This window comes from Musa acuminata, chromosome BXJ1-9 (genome assembly GCF_036884655.1).
Source record: "Musa acuminata AAA Group cultivar baxijiao chromosome BXJ1-9, Cavendish_Baxijiao_AAA, whole genome shotgun sequence".
Taxonomy (NCBI): domain Eukaryota; kingdom Viridiplantae; phylum Streptophyta; class Magnoliopsida; order Zingiberales; family Musaceae; genus Musa; species Musa acuminata.
This window is the reverse complement of record NC_088335.1, coordinates 48,895,312-48,920,676: the sequence shown is the minus strand read 5'-3', so window position 1 is coordinate 48,920,676 and position 25,365 is coordinate 48,895,312. Positions and strand designations below refer to the sequence as shown.

Genomic DNA, 25,365 nt, shown 5'->3' with positions numbered 1-25,365 from the left:
TAGGACGTGTGAGAAAGTATGGAATTCAGGAGCTTTATATGATTTATCTTTTTTTAATAAAAGCAAAAAAAAGAAAAGCAAAGGGATCGATTAGAAAAAGGGAAAAAAAAAAAAAAAACCCAACGGTCGTGCTTTATTATCACCAGCACGGCTTTCAAAGTAAAGGTGGCATGGTCTTAGCCAAGAATCCGTGGCCCACCTTGACCTCCCAAAATGATCCATTTTCTGCAGCCGTTGACCCATTCTGGTGGTGCGCAATTACAATAATGTCCTTCCCTGCTTACACACGTGGCGTAGTGCGGGCCCGCCGTCCCGCGTCGGTGACCACAGCGCTCCTTTTTCTCAAAGTCAAGATCGTATGTATCCTTCCTTCTCTTCCCAAAAGATAAAAAACATCCCGGTAATTAGAAGCCACATTAATATATTCAAGTGTATGTATGTATGTATGTAATGCTTCATGCGATAGGGGAGTAGTAAGTACTTCACGCTCACGCCTCCGTGCTAACACAGCTTGAGATTACTACTCGTACAAAGCAAGCGGTAACTAAAGTTGCGATGATTGGGGTCGCAATTGTGACTATAAATCGACAGCACACGTCTCGTTTGAATTGCCATGCAATGAAAGCAGTGGCTGCCTTTTTATAAATAGCATGTGACGTTAATAGAGTCGCGACAGAATCTTCTTATACACACCATTATAACAAGGATGGTGATCTTATCATGACGACCCTTCGTCACCCCCATCCTCATCTCCTTCACTCCTTTTTCTCCCCCAACTCCCGCTCCGACCAGGGGGGTATCTCGGTCATTTTCTACCGCTCTTTCTTCTTTTATCTCCTATCTATTTCCTTGCCCAAACACGCCCTCCCACGCACTCTTCCCACCTCCAGCTCAAGCTTAAGCTTCTCTTCGTTCTCTCACTCCTCCTTCTTTGCTTCCCCTCTCTCTCGTTCTCATTTGTCTCCTTCCCTACGACGAAGAGAGGGAGAGAGGGGGGATGGAGGTGGAAGAGTTTCCGGAGGACTTCCGTTGCCCCATCTCGCTGGAGGTGATGACCGACCCGGTGATCCTCTCCTCCGGTCACACCTTCGACCGCGCCTCCATCCAGCGCTGGCTCGACTCCGGTAACCGCACCTGCCCTCTCACCAAACTTCCCCTCCCTCCCTCCCCTTCCCTCATCCCCAATCACGCCCTCCGTAGCCTCATCTCCAACTTCCTCGCCCACCGCCCCGTCGTCGCCGCCGCCGCATCCCACGGCGCCGACGACGCCGTCATCCTCGCCCGCCTCTCATTCCCCTCCGACCGGCCCTCCCTCGCCGCCGTCCTTCGCCTCGCCCAGCGCGGGGGACTTGCCGCCCACAGCCTCGTTGCCGACACCGGCGCCGCCTCCGTCCTCCTCCGCCACGCCGCCGCCCCCGACCGCCCCGACCTCCAGAACCTCGCTCTCCGCGCCCTCCTCCACCTCTCCCTCGAGGGCGACGACGCCCGCGTCGGCCTCGTCGCCGAGGGCGCCATCGACCCCGTCGTCGCCGCTCTCCGGCGCGGCCCCGGCTGTACCGCTGCCGCCCTAGCCGCCACACTGCTAACCAGCCTCGCGGTCGTGGAGGTCAACAAGGCCACCATCGGCGCGCACCCCGCCGCGATCCCACGCCTCGTGGCGCTTCTCCAGGACGGCGACGTTCGGGAGCGACGGGAGGCGGCCACGGCGCTCTACGAGCTGTGCAAGTTCGCAGAGAACCGACGGCGGGCGGCCCGTGCCGGCGCCGTGCAGCCGCTCGTCCACTTCGCGCGCGATGGCTCCGAGAGGGCCGTGCGCGTCCTGGGCCTTCTCTCCAAATGCCTCGAAGGGAAGGAAGCGATGAGGAAGGCGGTCGGACTCGTGGGCGTCATGGCCGAGGTCGTAAGAGCAGGGAGCCCCAGGGCGGCCGAACACGCCCTCATGGCGCTGAATCTGGTGTGCTCTGACAGCAAAGACAAGGCCTTGCAGGCCATCGAAGCAGGGGTTTTGGACCTCTGCTCGGTCTTGTCCGGCGACGTGAACCAGAAAACGAGGAAGAACGCGATGGAGTTGGGTCTGCTACTGGAGAAGAGTAGATTCGGTGGGCTTCCATGAAGGAGACTCGCTGTCGGTCATCAGCCAACGTAAGTCAGCGAAGCAGCCAAAAAGAAGAAAAAAAACACCATCTTTTTCTGATCCTTTCACTGTATTTTCTTCTTGGTTTCCAAGTAGTTGTAAGACTAATTAGCAGCTCTGTTCATATCACAAGGCTTTGCGCAATAGCTAATATTTCAAATTCCTAAAGTAAGCACAGAAAAAAATATAATGATGAAAGAGCTTGTCTGCACAAGACATGGAACAAAGAAGAAGAAAGAGAGAAGACAGAAACAAATGATGCGTTCATCGAAGGGCATTATTGAAGTAGTAATATATCTAGAGCTGGAAACAGGGAATCAGGATACTGCGACTGCAATAGGGAATGGACCACTTAAAACAGTGTAAATACTAGATTGAATCATGAGATGCTCTCTCAAGCTTGGAAATGGAAGTAGATGCTGCACCATTTTACAATCACTGCTAACATTGGTAATAATTAATTACAGACAATAGGAGGAGGTACAATCCGCTTTGTTGCAGTTTTAATTGTGATTCCAATTCAACTGGTTGTAGTACTACTCCTAGCTATCAACCACTGGCTCATTCCGTCTCATCAAAATGATCAATTATCCAAACAAAAATCATCTGACTAATTACACAAAACAACTAAGTTATTAGCACCCTTAACATATGCCAAAACAGACAATAATATATATCTAAAAAATTCATCGATGATCTGACCGATTGATTCATCGATGAACCGAAGCTTGACTTTCGATTCAGTTTTGATAACTGCCATACTATTTGCTACTCTATCCTGTTTCCTAAAAGAGGTTATGGGTTGTGCAGTATCTATGTATTGTGTTGTTCTTGGAACTAAACTAAAAGACTGCTTTACTAAGCCACATTCAACAACAAAATCATCCATCCGACACCAACCAGCCATGTAGAGGAAAAGCAAGAACTAAACAAGTTGTTTAAAGACAAAACAGAGAGCTGGAAAAATGTATCCATATCCAGCAAAATGCTGCATGATCATTAAACCACTGTACAAACATTGAAAGCTACCAAATATCATCTCTAACGTAAAGTGCAGAACTAGAGAAGTTGAAGATGGACATGCCAATCCACAAAATGAAAAGCTTAAAGTGGAGGACTGCTTTAAGAAAAACTTGACATGCGCAGGTGAACCGGATGTGTAAAACTAGGTTTTTGAACCTCGAACAAAGGGTTGCAAATGCATACGGAGCAACAAACCAGATGTAATGTAACAGAACAAGTGAGCTGGAATCTCAATCCAGCACTTGAAAGAGTCCTATTGTTCAATTATAACAAGCACTCAAAACTACTATAATCAAACTACGAGTACATTTAACAAGCTTTGCCTCGTGTATCTCATTACCTGGAAAAAGTTGCAAGAAAAAATAAGACTGAAACCAATTGATGTCCCAATACTTCATAATCCATAGAGTCTTAATTCCACAAGCACATCTGTTCGTTAACATCATAACATACATGCAGGATCTGAAAGTATCATTGACATATATGACGAAACGAAAGGGAGACACACTGAGTTAAAAGTGGGAGCTCAACTAATTTAAAGACTCATTAAAATCTGTTTATTCCATCCTCATAACTAGCTCTAGGAATTACATATAATTTGTTTCCAAGTTTGTCCATTACCACAACATGGTCAAGAATCATTGGATCAGAAGTTGCTTGCAAAAGTGAGAAAAAAAAAAAGCAAGCGAAACAAAGGAAGTTGTTTAATTAAGCTAGGTCTCATAAACTAGACAATACAGGTGTCATCAAGGCTCAGAGGGATTATCTGCCTCCACATCAATATAAGGAAATGACAGGTTCAAAATGCTTAAAGAGGAAAAGAATCACAAAGTTTCAGGTGCCCCTCTTCATCTCCTCTGCTTCTTCCAACTTCTAACCTCCTCTTCTTTGATCTTCTTTGTCTAATCATTCCTCTTCCTTCTCCAGGGGGTGCTTGCTGTCTTCTGCAACAGCCTACCGCTGCTTCGTGTGAAGAAATCATTTCCAGGTCCATCCGCATTTTACGACTTGTGAGGCAGCAAGGTTCATCCTAAACTAACCTTATAAACATGTAGAGATAGAAAAGGATAAATATCTCAATCAGATTATGAGAAATCACATTAAGTACATCCTCAATATTCTTCAATTGCCATGATTTTCTTCATTATACCTTTTCATGACCCCCCAACTGTACCGTGTTGATGAACCTATTGGCAGTTTGAGCTAAGTTGATTTGAACAATTAAAATATAGCTTCAGTTTGTTAAATTGGCGCTAATCGTTTTTATTTACATATTAGCCTTTGATGCCAGTCACCATGCAAGTCAACTCTTTGCTATGTTTCAGTTAATAGCTCAGGTTAATGGTAAACTAGTTTAGATTTGTAATCCATGTGCAAGTTAATTTTCTGTTTAACTCTTTGTTTCCTCACTATTTTAAAGAACCACTAATTTACAGTGGGAGAGCAAAACTAGTTGCTCCTGTTTTATTCAACAGATAGCAACATATCCTGACCATATTGATGATGTACTTGACATCTTGTTTTTGCAAAAGGAGAGTGTAATAGAATTGACATGTCATAACAAATGAGCAATAAATTGCCAGGATTTATGGATCCAATAACTTGCCTAGAAAAGTTTCTTTCCACTTCTGCCCCAGATTTCCAAGAGAATAGAACATAGGTGCCATCAGTTTCGCTGACATATGGAGTCTGTATCATTACAGACAAGCATGTCATTCGATATGGTCCATAGGACCACACCACTGGATAATCACTTGTCCAAATGCTATATATAATAAGCCAGTCCTATCACAGGCAACTCAACATTTAAATCATTCACTATGCTTGGAATATTATTTATTAACTGCAGAATTGTTACTCTCTGTTCGTGTGATACTCACCATTTACACCCCACTAAAATGAGTTAAAATCCTTTTGTAGAAAAGCTTCCACACTTGTCTTGGTGGAATCAGCATGGTTTAAACTATATCTTCTTTTTGTGCTTTAACAGAACAGATGCAAAGGACTAGATCCACAGAGTTTGATTCTAATCAACTGATAATAGAATAGTACCTGAAGGAACAACAAGCGACAGCAACTCGTACCTATATGCCAATGAAGAGCCCCTCAATTTTCAACCAGGCCCTTAAGATTCAAATACCTATGTAAAGGTAAAGTAGTTCTTGATGCTAAAGAAAAAGAAGACTTAGCAAATAGAGAAAGAACCACACTTTCTGATGGGAAAGAAACATACTTGCTCTGGAGTATGAAAAGTCTCTTCCTCGGGCTCATTGAGATCCAGGACATTAACCAATAGCAAATCAAATCCCCCATGGGTAAGCATCCTCCAGGTCGTTGCATCCATCAATTCCCACCTCTTACCCATTTAAATCGAAGCAACAAAAGTTGGATCACGATTCCTGAGTTCATCGAAGTCCTATCTTTCTCTGGAAGACTACCACCCAGAAACCCTCGCCCATCAAGAAAGAATCTTTTTCATGTTATTATTATCATCTAACACCAAACTCGAACCTAATCTAAACCGAATTGGAAGCTCGGGCTTCGATCTAAAAATTGGAGGAAACAGACAAAAGAGAAGGGAACAAGCAAACAGTTGGAGGATCACCGGAGATGGCGCTGGTGCCTGTGGAGATGAGGGCGAATGAATACGGCCTTGTCGTGATGGCTCCGCGCGAGACCTGACGACCGCCATTCCGACCTCCCCGATCCCATCTTCGCACCCATCCTGCTTCTATCGAATCGATTGTCCGGGATGGAGAATTGGGAGGGTTTCAATAAGAGATGCAGGAGAAAAAGGCATCCGGGAAACGTGACTAGCTAAACGGAGCCGCGTCCTCGTTAAGTTCCAATATAATCCATTCAAAAACTTGACGTCCTCACCAAAATGCTTAAGCTGAAGTTGATAATAGTATACTTATCAAACTCTTATAAGTCAATCTTAATCTTGTCCACTTTCGATGTAGGACTAATCAGCGATATTACACCTAAAACACTTGTTCTCCAACACACCATGACATGACCAAGAGAGGCGATGCTACCACGGCCAACTGGTATCTTCTTCTCAGATCTCTATGCCTGCATGCATACGTAAGTCTTCATGGACATTCAAACATACACACACGCACACGTACATGGAGACATGTAGTTAGGAATTAAGCTAAGAAGACGAAATTAAAGAAAGAAGCATCCACGAGTGGAGAAGAAGAAAAAAGAAGCAGTCATCGCTGCAGAAACTAAATTTTCTACGTGAATCACGAATATGTTCGAGCAGCACATGGCTATGCTTGATCGCAACCTCACCGCTCGCCAAACATCCACTGGTGCTTGCAACAGTTAGCAGCAACACGAAGAAGGAGAAAACAGGATCAGGCTTTGGTTTCCGAGCTCTGTTTCCTGGTCACCCGAATGTACGCAAAGATGGCCCCGAGAACCGCAGAGGCAAGCCCTCCGAGTATAACCTCGGCCCCGGCTATCGACTTGTCGGAAGCCCGGTGGTGGTGATTCGCATCCGGAGTTGCCTCCGGCGAGCCGGCAAGTCCCGGCTCTCTACCTGCGTTCACACTCGAGGAAGGAGCACTAGCGTTCCCAAGACTGCTGCCGATGACATCCACCTTCACCGGCGTCGACCGAGCCACTGCCAGAGTGACGGTGAGATCGAGAAACAACACGAGGAGGAGAAACAAGCGAGACATTGACCGACCGCCAAGCTTGAATGGTGGGAATTGGATCTGTTTGGAGCGATGTTTTGGGGCTCTTTGGAACAAGCACAAGGGGGGACTGCCCACCATTATATATTGGCATTTGTCCAGTGATCAGCATGGTTGAGTTCTTAGCTGCAATTATTGTGGGAGTTGTGGGAGAAGATTGAGAGCCACCAGTAGATGTCGATGACTATGACATCACAACTGAGCCATTCTGAAAACTTCAAAATGTCAAAAATACAAAGAGAAAAGAAAACTGTACTCCTTGGATGATCTTGATCCAAAATTTTCACTATTATGTCATTCGATGAATCATTCAATTCTGGTTTTTTGTATGAGAAGCCAATTTAACTTGTCAGGCAGTAAATTATTAGCAAGGCTAATTTAGATTTGCTGGGGTGCAAATCTAGCAGAGTTGAATACTAAATTCCATTTGAATGGGAGCAGAATCGACCAACCTAGATTTGCTTGACATCGAAGATTATACTGTGTGAGCATCAGTGCTTCCTCCCGAGGAACAACCAACTCTTCGTACTGTGGAATGAGCTACTAAGTTAGAACCAAGGTTATATCTACCTGCACATATCTAGTCTTTCATATGGATCCACATGTATTCTAAAGAATCTATTACCATTGTGCACCACCATCACGCAGCAGATGTACACATAGAAGATTAAACAAATGGTAGACCGGAAGCTGATGGTCTCCTGGGATCTTAATTGTCTCTGTTTCATGAACATGAACATCCAGGTCTTGTAGGCAACATGTTCTATGTTGTTCTTGCCAATAACCTGACTCGATACAGGCTTACAGCTGTGTGTTACGGATCAAGTAGACTCTGGCTTTGTCCTCCCGTGCACATAGTTTAGTCCTTCAACGTATATGACCTGATGCAGAGGATGCAATATGGTCTGTTCTCCACAAGACATGAGAAGGTACACTAGAGATTCTCCTGCTACCTATTACTTGAGAGACAATGTCTGCAATGTCACTGAGATGCCATCTTGTTAATAATACACTCTGCTACAATGTTAGATGACAGCATCAGACATATTCATGGAAGGAAGGAAGGATTTATCAGTGTTACTTTGATCTCCTCCTTCATGTCAACAATCACTTGTTATTGAAGAGTGCAATCTGCAAGACAAAGAGCACACAAGAAGGAAACCAATCTCAGAGCTTGTTAATAGATCAGATTCAGAAAGCTATGTTTATGGATATCTCTAGCATGCAGAAAGTGGATAAAACCTAAATATTCACTGAGTGCAGCATAGCTCTCCAACATTTGGACACTGCCTCATGGGTCGTGTCAAGTTCACTTCAATCACTCATCTATAGTTCATGTGGATCCAGCGAACCTGATGTTGATAGTTAACAGATGGTGCACTAATACAATAATTGCCTGTGCTTGAGACCCACATGTGTTTGGACAGTGATGGCCTTTAAGACTGAACATATAGATTTGAGGTTCTGGTTAGCTGCTCAGAATCTTTGGCCTCATCCAAAAGGAAAAGAAGTAGGTCTCATCTCTCTGTGTCCAAGAAAATATGCAGTCACAACTATTTACATAGTTTCGACCTCTGGATTGCAAGCTATGACTAGCCAGCCAAGGGGACAACATTTCTATTATTATACATCAATGCAACTTCAGAGAAGAGACAACAACCCATTTCTTGAAAGCTTTACATCAACAATGTTAATGGATTCAATCAATGCTGCAAGTCATTCAGCGATCTTCAAGTTCCTCCTAGTAGGCAAGAGCAGCTCAATTACACACACAAACAGTAATTAGCCAACACAACATACAAACAGCAATCTTTATTTTAGTAAAAATCCTGATGTAAATCCTGTACTGTGTTATTTGTTCCATCTTATATAGACTCCAAAAGAGATTTCTCCATAGTGTTTTGTGCATGATTTCTCCATCTGCATTCCAGCAAGCAAATCACACTCACCACCTGCATGCTAATGTATAAAATATGTCAAAAGAAAAAAAAAAAGATACCAAATTTGGATGAGTTAGCAGCAATACCCATATACAACTCCAACCACAAAACAATGAGCTGATATTGGAAACTTTTGAGCATAGGGTGATCGGAAAAACCTGTCCCCAACTGTGCTCAACATGAACGGATTGTAATGTAACCCCCCACCAATCCGATCTGTAGAATCCATTTTTTAGAACGGATCACAGTTACCACTGCTTTGCACTGCTATTTTCTCTGTATCACGTACGCTGAGAAATGGCTACACTTTGCTCAGCGCTGCTTTTACCGGGAGCAGACGACGCGCGAGGCATCCCAAACATTTACCAACTTTTCCAGCCTTTCGAGAATCGAATCCAACAACTTTACTTTAGCATTCCTCAGTCTGCGGTGTACTCCATCGCACTCGGTGGGTTCTGTGAACTGGGAAGGAACTGATGCTGTTTAAGATGCACAGTCCATTGCCACAAGCATCTGCACATATGTCGACGCACCAAGCTACCATCCACATGCAAACGAAACACCTTTCTCGACTCCCTAAACTTTTTATACATCCAACAAAAGTCACTGATAAGGAGCAGAAGACATGGTAATTGAACACACGAAGGAAGAGAAGAGACGACGAGATCGATCCTAAACAGTGGTCCCAAGCGAGAGAGCAACGAAGAACCAGCGGTTCGCCAGCGAGTCGCGTGCGCAGAGTGTGAGCCTATCGGTGACAGTGAACCGGGTTTATTTCTTTCCGCACTCGGGCGGTTGGGTCGCGAACCGGCCCGGGTCGCTGCAGTAGTCGTAGACCAGGTGATTGGCCCGGGCCCAGATGAGCTGGTGGCTCTGGTGCACGCTCAGGGCTTCCATCTCCTTCTCCTTCCACCAGTAGCGCCCCTCCTTCCCCCACGCGCTGGCGCTGCAGCGCTGCACCTCCGCCGGACCCGCCGCCGTGGGGGCCCACTCGCAGCCGTCGATGCGGAGGCCGCGGAAGGTGGCCACGAAGGGGGCGTGGGACCAGTCGGTCTTGACGCGGCCGCCCTCGGTGGCCCAGTCGTCGGCGTTCCAGATAGAGCTGTAGACCCCCATGGGCTGATCGCGGGGGAAGACGATGCCGCGGTGCTCCTGGTTGGAGAACACCCGGACGGGAGTATCGTCGACGAGGAAGACCACCTGCCGCGGGTTCCACAGGACGGAGTAGGCGTGGAAATCGGCTGTGGGGTCGAACCACAGGTCCATGCGCTGCTCCCGGTTGCCCACCCCGTTGATGTACAGGTTGGTCTGCACCAGGTACGGCTCTCCCGTCCTGTTCCCCAGGAACTCGAAGTCGAACTCGTTGTGACTCGCCCCATCCGACGACATCTGCGCAGTGGTGTCACACCGATTCACCACGCAAGCACTAGAAGCAGCAAGGGAGACATGTAGAGGGAGAAATCATACGTAGAAGGCAGTGACAGTCCCCGCGGAGTCGCCTTCCACCAGCTTCAGCTCGGCGGTGACCTTGCCGTAGAGATACTTGCTCTTGGAGGCGAATCCAGCTCCTGAAACCATTATAAGAAAAGCCACCACCGCGGCATTGTTTCAGCAAGCTGCAAACAAGCAAGCAAGTCCGGGAAGAAGCACAGGATGCTTCGAAAGGTACCGGAGGAGTTGTCGAGCTTGAGCTTAAGAAGCTCCCCTTCGTAAATGATATGGTCCGTCGCCCAGCTCGGCTGCACGAGCTCGTCAAACTTCGAACAGGTCACTCCCACAGCGGAGGCCGCGACGCATAGCACCATTACCATCCGCCACACACCTCTAACCTCCATTGGAGATCAAGGGGAAACCGAGAAGAAGAACAGCGGGAGCGATCGAGGATGGTAGAGACTGGAGAGCAAAGCTTGCTGTAGTAAGCTTCTTGTAGCGGAGCTCCTCTTTTATAGCCCGCTCCCATTGGCTTGAGGGGGACGCCAGCGTTGCCACATAGGACGATTTATTTGTGGGGTCATGTGAACTAGGAGGCCACGTCGGCGGACTAGCCGTTAATCCGAGCTGGGCCCCTGCATGTCACGTCGTTGTCACCTTAAAAGCGCGAAGTCGACGGTTCCGCCAATAGCCTCACTACGCGTGTCGAACGCCAGCTGTGCACTCTGACGCCCGCGAGCTTTCAAAAGCAAAGGCGTGAGCGGCTTTATTGCGCGTATTTTCCGAACACGCATGCTAAATTCACCCGACGAGAAAGCTCCTGACTCGCTTGTGGGTCCCTGTCCTTCCATATCCTCTGTCGAAGAAGGGTGAGGTGTCGGGTGGCTTCCGGCAGTGCTTCCTCGGAGGGTGTCGATTTGCTGACGTCGTCGGACAGCTGTCGCGTCTCCAATTATGACTGGTTCGCCAGAAAAGACTCGAAATTTACCCACACCCCATCGTTTTCCACCTCGCCATGTGGGGCCTTCGTGTACAAGGAAACGTCGAGGGGCACCAGGAGCCGTCGGATGGGTTGTCGGACGGCCATGATTCGATGGCTTTGGCCACAAGAAAGGGAAAAGGAATGGATAGTAAAGGAAATGAGTGCGCCGTGTGACGGTGACAGGACGTGGGTGTTGCCTGTTGGTTTAACTGCGTAGCGTCATGATTGGGGGTTTCTGTTTCTGTAGTTGTTTTTGTTTCCGTTTTTGTTTTCTGGTGTGTGTTGTACGCATCCCCTTTTGTTTTTTGTTGCGCCAAACAAATGGATGTGTTTGGTGGTACGGCGACAACTGGCACAAACGATTCGAACTTTGTATGTACGTGGCCTCCGACTTCGGCTTGGAAGCAGAAGTGTTTTGCCGGATTTAAATTTCGAAACACTTCAGTAATAACAGAAACGGGCGATCTTTAAACTGTAAAAAATTATATTTATATCCTTATGATTAAGAAAGTGAAATGATTATATTTATTTATCCTAATAATATCAATTTTTATAGATAAAAATAAAAAATAAAAAAAGAATTTTAAGTTTCATGGTGGACAACGTCAATGGCGGACAACAATGTCACTGATGTCAGTGGTGACGGACGATGGTGCCACTGACGTTAGTGGCGACGAACCCCTCACCCTCCCCCCTTGTCTCCAACATTGAGCAACTGCCACCCTCCACCTCCTCGACCACTCCTCGTCGATACCCCCTTCGCCTCCCCGCTCGTCCTCCCCTTCTCCTTCTCCACCCTTGCCCTCGGCGTTGAGCACGTTTGCCACTTTTCCCATGGCAACTTCATCACCGCCCTCATCCACGCCCTCTCCTCCCTCCGCCTCGTCGTCGTCTCCCTGTCTCGATCCCGTAGCTATAACATCCTCGACGAGTACCTTGCCAGCGATGAAATGATCTCTTTGAACAGTGCCAAATTGCATTGTAGTAGGTTCAGTCACATCTCCCTCGGGATCAGTCAAGCGCCAATTATGATAATGCAGATGTTTGAGTTCATTATTACTGTGTAGTCCAGAGACGTTGGGATATGGGTGCATAAGAGAAAGGCTATGGCATGCTGCAGGTCCAGCATCTCCCCCTGCAACTTGTCGGGTTTGGCATCCACAAGCGCCATCTTGTCCGTCAAGATCGTATGGGCGATGGCCATGCCTATGTTCCTAGCACTAATCACGGATATCTTGGTGTGATGCTAAGTGAGAGATGGCGGCATTGCTTGTTAGATGGGGCGAAACAAGGTCTTATGTATGTCATCGGCGAATCCGAGCTCTAAGAGAGATGACACCTTCATATTCTCAGGCCAAAGCTATGAATAGGATAATAGAAGAATATAGCTAGGGATTTTCGCTTGGAAGTTGTCGGGGTTTTTGCCCAATGGGGTGATTGAGTCAGGGACCAACTACAACTCCTCACATTTCTAGCTCCTACTCGCCGATCACTTAGAAGTCAATGCTCAAGATGTCTAGGTAGGCAAAGAACTCATCGACATTCCATCCATCTAACGGCATTAGCTACCACCACATGAACGACTTTGTACAGTAATAAAGAGATTGATTCCGTGGCCTCAAGAATTTCGGCCACTCGAAGAGCATTCTACTTCTTTATGGTGAGCTTGGAGATAATCACCGCAACCGTCACCTCCTCGGTTAGAGTCTTCCAATTCAACATCTCGATGAGCCTCTTGATGACCAGAGTGCACATGCCAATCTTATGCAAGGTGCCATCAACAAAGCAGTGGTTGGTAGAGAACTTGAATAGGATGCCGGGAATGCCAAGGTTGACGACGAGGTGGTGGGTCCAACCGATGAAGAAGTTGGAGAGGAGGGTGAAAGGAGGGCAGGTGTGGGAACGAGACTAGGAGACGACGGTGGGGCTAAGGGAGGAGAGGGCAACGACGGAGTTACCATGGGAAAGGCAGTAGATATGCTCGACGCTGAGGGTAAGGGTGGAGAAGGAGAAGGGGAGGCCGAGGGGATAGCGGCGAGGAAGTGGTTGAGGAGGCGGAGGGCAGTTGCCGCTCAACATCGAAGATGAGGGGGGAGGGTGAGGGGTCTGCCACCACCGATGCCAACGGCTTCATCGTCCATCACCATCAACGTCATCCATCATCGAACTTAAAATTATTTTTTTACCTTTTATTTTTATATTTTTATCGATAAAAACTAATGTAGTTAGGGTAAATGGATATAAACGTTTTACTTTCATAATTAAAGGGATACCAATATAATTTTTTAAAGTATAGAGATCAGGGTGCTAAAGACAGCTAACTACATATAACAATTTGTAGTTAGCCCAATAGAAATCGATTCTACACATCAATAAATTTTCTTTACTAATGTTTTAAAAGAACTTCACTGTCACCATGAGTACACATTAATTATATTTATTTATAATTTTTATTAAGATCTTTTTTACTATGACATCTAGAGGTCTGCTAAGCACATGCATATATCATCTTAAGTGATTTTTAATTTTTTTTTATTGAAGCGATACATAATTATTTATGAATAAAAATATTTTTTCCAATAACTTCACACATCCATGTCAACATTTTCATATTGACAATAAAATATTTTGTATATATTATTTTTTAACTATCTATAAAGTATTATTATCCCATAAATATCTTATAAATTGTTTCTCTTAGTCTCAAAGTATTTAATAACCACACAAGACTTCTAACACCCATTATCATTTTAACCATCTTATTATTTTACTTTATAAATAATATTTTTATTAATTTTTTCATCTTGTTTAATAATTGATTCAAGATACCTAAGGCTTTTTTACTTAAAGAGATCTCTTATCTATTTTTATAGTCACTGAAATTATATTTTATATATTTGATTTTCGTCATACTTAATCTAAAACTTTTAATTTCTAAGACTTGCATCAATACCTCAAGTTTATAATTAATTTAACTTAAACTTCAATCAATTAAGATAATTTCATTACAAATAATATATATTAGAGAAGTTTATCATGTAAGCGACTAGTGAATTCATTCATTATCAATGTGAAAACGTAATACTTAATGTGGATCCTTAATTTAATCATATGCTAATAGAAAACTCACTATATACACTCCTTATAGTTCTAACACTAGTTCTAATCTAATATATATGAAAGAAATTGACATAGAAAACGAAACATTAAACGGAGGCACGAAACTTTCTTGGATAGAGATGAAAGACATAAATTCTTGCAAAGACATGAGTAAGATATATTGGACATAAAGGCAAGAGTATGGACATAAACTCCACACCAGAGTTATTAGTAAGTTTAAGAAACATGGATCAAAGTTTGACTACTCATCAATAATACACAAAGAGCAATTGAGAGTCAAGAGACATGTTGCAACCGGAGCAAAAGATCGAAGATTCATCAAAGTGAGGAGAAGCATCCGTAAAGGCTTCGATGTGGATGTTGAAGGATTAAGTGAGAGTGGATATCATAGATAAAATTATAAGTAGTGTGTTCGATGTAATGCTCGTATATGTTTGTGTCTTTCCATTTTATTCATATTTTGCACAATATGTATAAGGCTTTCAGTAAGCTTGACAATCTCATTTTGATTGACTTTTATAGTCTTTTTTGAATTATAAATATAAGTTACGTGTAGTCATCGTATAGAGATAATACACTAGTATTTCTTTGGTACTTGAACGAACCAAGTATTTAATATTTATTAACTTAAATATCAAAGAAACCTTATTGAATATACCTTCAATATAAATTTTGAAAGAGTAAGAGCTGAATCCCCCATCTTTCCAACACATCAACCTAGGATAAATTCAAAAATATTCTAGTTATAAAACCATGTACATATTAAATAATCAAAATCTATAATAATGGATATATTATATATATATACGTGATCAAAGGTCACCACTAATTATATTTAAACAAAGTTGGGAAGACCCGAATGTTGACAAAAGAATCCCACTTGCTGCCATATTTCCTTTCGTTGCTATTTAATAACCTAAACAACGTTTTGCAAGAATTACTCTCTGCTCATAATGATCACACCACCATCTCTTAAACAACAGCCTAGTTAGGGGAAGGACAGCAGCGTCACAGACCCTATAGTCGTCTTCCTCGTTTTCCTAGACTAGACTAACTAGTACAGAAATAAATTAATATCTTCTTTACGACCTTTTAATGAGCAATTATGTATGCTTTGGTAAACTTGGTTGGTGTCAGCGCTCGGTGCAAAGCGACTCCATCGGTCCGAAGGCCAAAAGCCAGTGTTGCTTTCTACGGCGGACAATGCAATGACGTTTCGGCATTATGAAATGAAATGCTGCTATGTAGACCCACGTGCGCCTCCCACGAGACCACATACATCATCATCATCATGTGGATAGATAGATAGATGTCCGAGAAAGCACGGGAAACCCCACGACGCTTGCACGTTGCATCAGTTTTCGTGAAACGAGATCCGACAAGTCATTTGAACTAAATGACTCTTTTGCCCTCCTCTCACAACGCCGACGGAAGGGTCCCACCGCGGACACCACGAAGTCAACGACAACGTTCTATATAGAACACCGATGTCGAAGAAGGTGGCGTCGGATGGGATGCAGCTGCTACGCACTCCGGAGGTGTAGAGACAGCGAGGCGGTTCCGAGGGGGCCAGGCTGGCACCCCCGACAGCGGCCGCAGGCTCTCCGGGGACAGCGACACCGTCCCCACCAACGGAGACGATTAAGACCGAGGCCAGAAACCAGGAACGCTAATATGTAAACAATGATCGAGGGACGAAGGAAAGGACCGTGGGGTGAGGAGACGTCGAGCATGCGCGGGGTTGGCATCCACCTCCCTGCCGGGTGACGACGACGGGCACGGGGCCCCATCCGGAGACGGCGACAGCAGGACGGTACGGGCCTCCCGTGTCTCCGGCTCCAAGCCCCAGCCATTTCCTTGTTCTTTGTGCTTCGTCTCCCGATGCGCGGACGGTGTTTGCTGCTTTGCCGGGTGGGTTGTCCCACCTTGCGTTCGCCTTTGGCTCTTCTCTCTCTCTCTCTCTCTCTATATATATATATATATATATATAAATCTCTCTATGTTGTTTAACGTTGAGATTAAAGTTGGACAGCCTGGAAAGAAGGAGAGAGAGAGAGGAATGAGGAGGACATTAGTTTTGGAGCTTTAGAAACCGATGATCCCGAATTCCAAAGTAGAAGAAAAAGGCCAAATCGTTAAAAGAATCAATCATATTTGTAAAGACTTTAACCAATGATGGAAGCAATCTCAGTGACTATTATGGCTAAACAAAATTCAAAGGACAATCGTATGACAGGAATTATTAACTGGAAAATATAAACCAAGGGATTAAAGTGTACGTCAACGAGAGAAAATCTATCATCAATTTATCCAGTAGTAGCAGTAAGCTCCAACGAGATCAGTCCTGTGAATCTCTAAGCTGCTAATTTTTCAGTTATAGCAAAATAAACAGGCGATTGGTTACTTAAGCTATAACTATTTTTAAATATACAATAATTGTTACATTAAGAAAGTGAATTCTTTAATCAGTTTATCTCGGTGAGTTACACTAGAAAACAAATTTTAGCTCAACTCTCGTCCGGTTCAAATCATAACCAGCTTGCCTTATTACTGTTAGATCCATGAATACCATCATCATGTATGTATATTCCACTTTCTTTGTATGATAGCGAGAGTGTACCAGAGTCTTGTTATGTCCCCCATCTGCCAAAAGAAACTTAGGGATCATGTGAGCCACCAATGAACTCAATGTCATCCTCTGATAAGAACATCTTTCCTCTATTTGTGTTGTTGTTCCTCCCACTTAAATTAGGTTGACCTCTCTGCAAAAAAAGATATCCTTATGACATCCACAGTAAACAAAGAGTGAAAAGAAAGTCAGACTGGTGTGCTTCTTCTTTACCTTCCTCAACACGAATGCCAAATAAAGGTAAGCTACATCCCACTCGTCCTGAGATAGTGTGCCTGCATTTTTCCACACTTGGGTGAGTGCCATCATCATCATCATCAGGGGGACCAACAAGGTCATCGAACAAAAGAGCTTACTTTGATCCTGATTTCCATCACCTAGAGCACCAAGTCTCCGCATGAGATCTGTAAACTCGGGCCTCCTTAAGTACTCATTAACAAACTCATGTGAGTTTTTTACAAATACGAGCTCCAGATCATACTGTGAAGCCCCAAAAAAGAACAAAGATTTTGAGAATCAGCCACAAAGAACAAGATCAGATTTGCATGATGGGTGTGTTATAAAAGATCGTGAATACCTAAAGAACCTGTCATCACCAGACAGGAACATAGTTGAACAAAATTCCAATTAGTAATTGATGGAGACAAATCAAACACATAATAGTAGAACTACAGGCATGAAACAAAAATATGGAATGCTATTCCGCATACACGTAAATTGAACCACATCTTCACCTATCACCTCCTATTCCTGACTACCGGGATCCTATTTCTCGTTTGTCAACCAAAGAAAGAAGGAACTGTAACTTCACAGAAAGACTAAGTTGATACCACATAAATGAACGTGTGGTGTAAGTCCTATAGCATAGACAAGGCATAAAGTGGAACAAATAAAAACAGAGTAACCACATTATTCTTTGGCAAAAATTAACAAGACCCTTGAAGTAGGCATAACTTTTGGATGGACTAACTGCCAATAAGAACAGGCACCAAAGACAGGTATCCTTTCTCTTTATGACAGTAATAGGTCCTGAATGTTAAACTTGTACAAAGAATAAATTAGACAACAATAAACAACGAGCTAAGAACAAAAAAATCAGTGGCAGTGATCCTATGAAAATATTCCAGCTTAAGGATATGGAAGTTTGTACCATAAAATACAGAAAAATTATTGATATTATATGATCAGAAAACCACAAAATAAAAACAAATGATCAACAAAGTGGATGACAAGATAGAACTCGTATAAATGAACTCAATGTATATTTTTCCAATAGACAACTGACCAGGTTCTGTAAGGAGGATAAACCAGTACCTCCTGTGCTAAGGATTTGAAGACATGAAATGGCACAATCCACTCAGGACAATCAACAGCATCCTGCATGCCACTTAAATCAGTTAGGTATATGAGCAGTTTCCAGTCAAGACCTGCACACTTGAATATCAAAATGACTAAAACTTCTGAAAACAATTTATTTCAAAAATGTTGACTATAAATAAGCTGATTAAATTACAAAACAGAAAAACCAAATGAATAACATATGTAGTTAACAGAGGAAACCAGCAGATCTAGCTATCACACAGTTGTCAGGTGTAGTTTGTTGACATTACATGATCACCATTCACAACCATACAGACATTGAATTACACACCACCTTTTAGTCAGCTTGCGGTTCTTTACAGTAACATGTTAAACAATTCAATTAGACTAACACTATTGACCCTGTATATCCAGATCAGCCATAGATGAATAATATGTCAAAAAAGAGCAGCTTTTAACCCCAGGGCCATGATATTTAGTAATGAAATAAATCAGAAAGGTTTAAATAGAAAATCTAGTAATTGCAAGTTTCAAGGCCTCAAATATTTCAAGGGCTCATGTTTCAAGGCTTGGTTTGTTAATTACAGATGCACATTGGAGCAGATTCAGCAGAACACAATCCAATCAAACATTTATGAAGAGTGGTGGTGGTGTGGGGGGGGGACGCATGGGTAGAGACTTCTGGTGTTGCTTATTACCTCTAGATGAAACTTGTACTTGATTCCAAAAGGGCTGGATGACTTGAACTTCTGAATGAACACAGAGAAGCAAAAGTTTTAAATGTTCACTAACAGTTACTAGAAAAAATCTCAACAAAAGATTAAAACTAGAGTAAATTTTGCTGACCTTGGAAGAATATTCTTCATCAAAGCATATCCAATAAACACTGTTCCCAAATTCTAATCCTTCAGCTGCATATAACAGAACGTGTAATAAACAATAAATAGCATTTCCAAGAGAATAACACACTTATTTCACCTCCGTGCAGATAAAAGCCAGGTAAGAATCATGGGAATGCCACTGAGCTACTGTTTAAGATGTGGCATTCGTGCTCTTGTATGCGACTTCTACAAAAATGTTTGTGTAAATTTTTACTATCAAAATATATTAATTGACAAAATAAAATTGTGCTTCAAGATGAAGACTAGCTTATTGAACTCATGCTACCATGCCATAGTTAACCAAAGACGACTTCGAATCCAAAATAGAAATGAAAGTATAAACACTTTAAAAAAAACAAAAAACGAGCTTCAGCCATCAAGTTTTGGCTAAACTAGCACAAGTTCATGATATCATTTGCGCCACCAACACCGCAAGCAACTTAAATTGGAATACAATTCTATTGACTGGAAGAAAACCTAAATATGAATATAATATGTAACAAATGGAAAAGGAAAAAGGGTATCTTAACTTCATCTCTTTCAGAATGAATTTTAAGTATGCAGGCTGCATGGCATCATACAAATACTCAAAGCTAAAATTTGAAAACTGTTTCCAATAGCTAAAAAAGTAATTTCCCGATGATGCAAGCCATCGGGGTTTTTCACTCCCAATATAGAAACTCAATTCAAAATAATTAAATTCCTGAACTTCCAAATGACTCATTATAGATCTACTTTCTGTTTTTAAAAAGACAAATTTATTGGAACAAACTTTTTAAAAGCTTTTTAAAATGATGTACCCAGTGCACCATGCAGGGTTTGGGAAGGGTGAATGTACACAGCATTCCTCTAAATATAGAGACCAGTGACTGAAACCCTGAAGTCCCAAATCACAAAGGAGTAACCTTGTCGTTGCATCAAGGCTCACCCTCAAACTCTTTAAAAGAAGGCATGGTGAAATTTACAAGTAATCACTTTAACCTAAACAATAATAAAAGGAACTAGCTTAAGCATCAGCTTAACATGCCTTACAAGTTGTTCCAGCAAAATTTATAACCCCGACTGCAACAAAACCAAATGAAAGGAGTAAAGAAAACTACAAAAGGTAACAAAAGTATCTTGAGAAGCCAAATATTTTCCTATGAAATTGAAGGTACTAAACCATGAATACCTTCCCTAAGCCTTTTGATAATGACATTTGCATCAGGCATTGTCCCAATAAATGTGCCTCCAGGCTGAAGCAATGCAGATACATTTGCCAAGGCTTGCCTTGCACGCGCTTCAGTTGACCATGAATAGTGTAAAGCAAACTGTAAATTGACACAGGTTGTAAAAACTAAAAAACATTCAATAATGTGATATAAGCAACTTCTTGCCACACAGAAACAATGAACTTTCACTTATGGGTCATATGCAACATAGCACGATTGAACAATATCACAATATTTGTGTGTCAAGGACATTAGAAGTCAGGTTTATCACAAAAACTCATGCTGCTCTCTGTATAAATCAGACAAATCACCTGACAGCTGCAAACATCAAATGGTGCATCATCATGCAAATACTTGTCCAAACGAACCTGAAACAGAATGAATAAAAGTTACTTGGCCATCATAAAATATATTTTCTCTGAGTTCTCATACATTGAGATCAAAAGGTGAATAGTAATCAGTCTCTAAAGTTGAATTGCAGCAGGAAAAGAATCTAAGCTAAAAATGTATTTCTTCTGTAACTGCTAGAAAGAATGAATTAGGTAATTCTAATATAATGATACAATAGTTGCATATACATGGTAGTTGACAAGAAAACCAAACCTAGTTCAACCTAAGAACTTTCAGATGCCAAAAAGTGGAAAACTTACAAATATTAGAGCAGGAATGCAAAAATGTTGAAACAGTTGACCTCAACAACTTTCATAATCACTAACTAAGAGAGGAGAAAAACTTCATTACTTCATAAAAGTCAGCACAAATAAGGCGTGCAGGGAAACTGAACTTCTTCCTGCGTTGTTGCTGGTCTGAGTCTCCATTATAGCGAGTCCGACAGTCTTTTATCTAAACATACCGTAGAGCAAATATTATTTAGGTTATCATGTGAAATTCAATGAACATCTGCAAGAATTAAATAAAATATGATGGTAAGGTTTATATTGCACAAATACTCGCCACAAAAAGAGAATTTGTTTTATGGAGAGTTAATGGTAAGAATAAAATAGACCATCATATAGGTTCAGACATGTCTAAAGAACATAATAAATGTTCCAGCACAACAAGGAAAGTCAATCTAGATAAGAGAACAACAATAAAAGAAGAGTACGACCAAAAAAATTTATCTAGAAATAAAAGAGAGAAGATGATGTTCACATTTCAAGGTCTATCTAGAACCATTTACTCAATGGACTACATCACAAGAAACCATGTTGCAAATTGCAAATAGTACAACATAATTCTTTTTCATAATTCAAAATGGAATGATATATCTTGCTTGGGAAACCAAAAAAAAAAGTTGCATAAAGTGAAAAAAATGGTCTTTTGCTGACTACCTAACCTCAAAAGACCAACCATAAGAAAATGAAATCAAATATCACTTTACAAGTTTAAAAAATATGAGAACTATTGGTACTATGTGCAGCTTATGGTGCATGTTCAAATAACAGATCACTCATATATGTCATCCCTTATTCATCTTATCAGACCTTAGGTTCAATCATTGATATTTGGTGCATAGCAGTTTATCTTGGCAATCAAAATCATATAGACTTCCCATGAGTTTCAACCACTACATATGCTTATGATGAAACCAACTTATTACAAGTGATGGAAGATCTATTATAATGAACAACTGATCAATGAAGAAAGACATACATGAGCATGTATGAGAAAGAAAGATGTGAAGCGCTATACTGTCCAGCAGATCGAGGATTCAATCCTATCAGTTCAAAACCAAAAATGAAGGGTCAAACTTAGGATCAATACTGTTGGACATGATCTACAATCTTTAAAAGCTGAGGAAAAGATCCTGTGTTGAAGTTATCTATCTTAATATCTTATAGTCAGAGGAATGCAACCAAATAAGAAGCTTTGATGGTACATAACATACTTTGATTTGAATTTTTGTTCATTTTTTGTATGCATGCATGTATAAGAAATATATAAAAATCAGTGGTTAAATTGCTTGATTTGAATAGCTCCAAAACACACTATTGCATAGCCTTTTGCAAGTCACTTTGTGTAGGAATATAAACATGCAAAAGGTTCTCAAATTGCATGATTTTTTTCCAAGTTCTTTTAAATGTTACAGTAACATGTTGAATGGAGTTGATCTTCAAGTGGGAAATACAATGTTTCAGTTTGACCAAATAGATCTGGGGTATGATTTTTTTTCCCATTGGATACCAGCCCAAATCACTTCTTCTCCTGGCGACCTTTCATTTCTCCCAAAAGCATGCACCAAATTTACTCTTTAAACATGGGATCATGACAAATACTCTAATTTGCAATTTATTTCCTATTTCTTCAGAAGAACTTGGATCCAAATGGCATGATAATTAAGACAAACATTTCCTGAGTACACTCGAGGAACTCCAGTACAAGAGAGTTCATCACTTTCAAATGTAGGAATTGGTAATAATAGAGTATGGAGAATTTCTATTATAAAATAGAAACCTATATAAGGGGAGGCATTTACCGAGCCTTCTGCTATATCCACGCCCACGTAATATCCAATTCTTGCCTTGTCCCATTTGATCAAGTCACCACCCTTAAAGAACAAATGACAGGACAAATTTGTTTAAAATCAATAAAAATACTATGAAAACACTGTAGAATTAAGACAATAGTAAAAGTTGACTAAATAATCTTGTAACTAACTATGAGCAAAGAACCAGCCAAAATAGTGGATAGATGAAACCTGATCAAGCGGAGTACTCTTAGTATAGTAACGATGCAGTAACTCTCCAAAATATACATATTACTAACCTTCCCACAAGCAATATCGAGCACAGCATCTTTTGGGTGAGCATACAGCTGAATGAGTACGCTTTTTATCTGTTCATCAAACACAAAGAAGAAAAATCAGATACAGCAGACATAGATCATTGAAGTGGAGACTTACACATGAAAGTCAAGCAAGAAAATAAGCTGCCAAGGAGATGTATTGTTAACTGAATGGCCGATCAGAAAAATGCTCGACCATGTCTGTCATCTTACGAGAAAACTAAACCAAAAGGTGAAGTCATACTCACAGCTACTCTGAGACATGCATTTTGCGGCCAAGCGGTAATGTACATATCATTCATCATATATCTCCTTTATTTTAGCAGTAAAACACAGTTTAGGCTATAGAAGATGTTAAAAACAAAAATCTGATAGTATTTAAACATTCTGGGTAAATGGAGTGCTTCTTGATATCAGACACCAAATCTGAGATCTTTCCACCAAATGCTCAGATACGACTGCATCGACCCAACTTTAAAGACACCAAAGGACGCATCGATACCAAACAATCAGCTGCTAGACACAATATTTCCATCAGAAATTCTTCTCTCGACCATCATGGAATTAGGTAGGCAGTCCAAAAGTGCGATAAATTCAACCCTAAAACCTACTCCTAATTCGATGAACCAAAGATCTACAAGAACAAGAACGGTATCAACGAAAAAGAGGCAACAGCGAGAGCACTCCAATGGATAGAAGATGAGACGAGTAAAGAAGGAAATTACGGCGCACCCAATTGTTGAGCTTCTTCAAGTGGATGATGGGGCTAGCCTCCCGCTCCTCCAGCGTCTGATTCGACCTCGCACTGTAATGATCGGCCACCCTGCGCGCATTATCGAAGCTCTCGTCCTCCGAAGCCCGCGATCCGTCTTCGATCGAAGGAGCAAGAAACAGTCAAGAACCCTAGTTTGCCCGAAAAATGATAGCAACAAAATTGGGGACGACTAGGGGGGGAGAAGGATCGAATCCAGAGAAGAGAAGGCAAGAGAATTAGAGTCGAGAAGTACCGTAGGAATCGCATCTGAGCTTGGATTTGGGCGGCCCGAAGGAAGTAGAGGGGGTTCCTTCGTACCCCCGCTTCATGCCTCCGCTAATAGAAGAAAAGGGGAGGAGATGTCCCGACCGAGGGGGGGATGGGAGGCGCTTCAAATGCGCTTATAAGTGATGCTACAGACACGCGGCGAAAGCACACGTTCGATTGATACGCATTATTGTACTCGTTGGGGGCCCCTCGTTCAAACGCCTCTCGAGCGTTGTCATCTAACCATTTTTATTCTCTAATGATGCTTTAGCCTATCTACTGTGTGATTGAAGGAATCGTAACCGTTCATCCGACCATATATCAGACGGACGGACGGTCGATGGATGTAGATTATCGTAGCCAAACCATTTACTAATAAGGAAAATGATAAGGGCGATTAATTAGGAAAATATCACATTACTCCATGTTTTTAAAATCTCAAAAATACTCTCCAAAGAAATGTTCACAGTGTTTAGTGTTTTCCCATCCAAATCCAAAAAGTTTTCCTAGCAATTGTTTATAGTGTTTTGTGAATTATTTTTTATCCATAGAACACCATAGTGGTTTTTTTTAAATTAAAAAAAACACTATATAGTGTTTTTGTTTCAATAATACAAAGACATCAAAAACAAAACACTCAACAGTTGATGGAAAAAAATTTTAGATTTAGGCAGGAAAAAAATGATAACTTTTTTAAAGAACATTTTTGAAACATTAGAAATAGGAGATGGTGATTTGAGAATTTTAAAAAGGAGGAATCATTTATGAAAGAATAACTTTGGTTATCAAATGATTAAACAAAGGGATCAATTCATGGAAAATTTTAAAATGTATGCTTTTGTTAATACCCCCCTTCAATTCTTTTTACATGTTATGATATGAGAATATTAATATTATTTTAAGTATTTTAAAATATTAATATATTTATAAGTTAGTATTGATTAACCTGAAGATTTCTTTTTTGGATAGAGATGTAGAAGAAAAAGATTTTAGAATTTGGAGGGCCTTATATGCCATACTAATTTTATTTGAGAAAATATACTACTTGCTTACTTTGCAAACTTATGATGCTTAAAAAGCCCTTATTCATATCACAAATAGCTCAAGAATAAGCCAAATGATTGTTTTTGTTCTATTTAACCCAAATCTGATTGAACCAAAATGATTATTAAACTACTAACT

General features: G+C 41.7%; 3 protein-coding genes and 1 long non-coding RNA gene across 4 annotated transcripts; 1 reads left to right on the top strand and 3 right to left on the bottom strand.

Moving 5' to 3' along the window:
• Positions 1-882: 882 nt before the first annotated feature.
• LOC135594011 (U-box domain-containing protein 8-like) lies at positions 883-2,287 on the top strand. The gene has a single exon (XM_065084417.1). It carries the CDS (start codon positions 998-1,000, stop codon positions 2,111-2,113), a length of 1,116 nt encoding a protein of 371 aa, XP_064940489.1. The 5' UTR covers positions 883-997; the 3' UTR covers positions 2,114-2,287.
• A 1,293-nt stretch (positions 2,288-3,580) lies between these two features.
• LOC135594437 (uncharacterized) lies at positions 3,581-7,055 on the bottom strand. The gene is made up of 3 exons (XR_010480094.1): positions 5,391-7,055; positions 5,210-5,297; positions 3,581-4,197 (listed from the first exon to the last, which is right to left on the bottom strand). It is a non-coding gene; the product is annotated as an uncharacterized LOC135594437 (long non-coding RNA).
• A 2,298-nt stretch (positions 7,056-9,353) lies between these two features.
• On the bottom strand, positions 9,354-10,720 carry LOC135594010 (xyloglucan endotransglucosylase protein 6-like). Its single transcript, XM_065084416.1, has 3 exons — positions 10,474-10,720; positions 10,272-10,372; positions 9,354-10,193 (listed from the first exon to the last, which is right to left on the bottom strand). Exons 1-3 carry the CDS (start codon positions 10,637-10,639, stop codon positions 9,576-9,578), a joined length of 885 nt encoding a protein of 294 aa, XP_064940488.1. The 5' UTR covers positions 10,640-10,720; the 3' UTR covers positions 9,354-9,575.
• Positions 10,721-16,684: 5,964 nt separating this feature from the next.
• LOC103999551 (mRNA cap guanine-N7 methyltransferase 1) lies at positions 16,685-24,312 on the bottom strand. Its single transcript, XM_009421332.3, has 13 exons — positions 24,170-24,312; positions 23,895-24,031; positions 23,145-23,213; positions 22,855-22,926; positions 21,120-21,221; positions 20,690-20,746; positions 20,339-20,477; positions 19,133-19,197; positions 18,985-19,035; positions 18,281-18,343; positions 17,323-17,446; positions 17,180-17,241; positions 16,685-17,099 (listed from the first exon to the last, which is right to left on the bottom strand). Exons 1-13 carry the CDS (start codon positions 24,243-24,245, stop codon positions 16,995-16,997), a joined length of 1,122 nt encoding a protein of 373 aa, XP_009419607.2. The 5' UTR covers positions 24,246-24,312; the 3' UTR covers positions 16,685-16,994.
• Between the last annotated feature and the right edge of the window lie 1,053 nt (positions 24,313-25,365).

Coding starts and splice junctions, on each gene's coding strand:
- LOC135594011 (XM_065084417.1), top strand. CDS start 998: ATGGAGGTGGAAGAGTTTCCGGAGGACTTCCGTTGCCCCATCTCGCTG.
- LOC135594010 (XM_065084416.1), bottom strand. CDS start 10,639: ATGGAGGTTAGAGGTGTGTGGCGGATGGTAATGGTGCTATGCGTCGCG. Junction 10,373..10,473: donor CAAGCTCGACAACTCCTCCG/GTACCTTTCGAA, acceptor TAATGGTTTCAG/GAGCTGGATTCGCCTCCAAG. Junction 10,194..10,271: donor GGACTGTCACTGCCTTCTAC/GTATGATTTCTC, acceptor ACCACTGCGCAG/ATGTCGTCGGATGGGGCGAG.
- LOC103999551 (XM_009421332.3), bottom strand. CDS start 24,245: ATGAAGCGGGGGTACGAAGGAACCCCCTCTACTTCCTTCGGGCCGCCC. Junction 20,478..20,689: donor TTGATGTTTGCAGCTGTCAG/GTGATTTGTCTG, acceptor GTCAATTTACAG/TTTGCTTTACACTATTCATG. Junction 17,447..18,280: donor TCAAATCCTTAGCACAGGAG/GTACTGGTTTAT, acceptor GGGGCTTCACAG/TATGATCTGGAGCTCGTATT.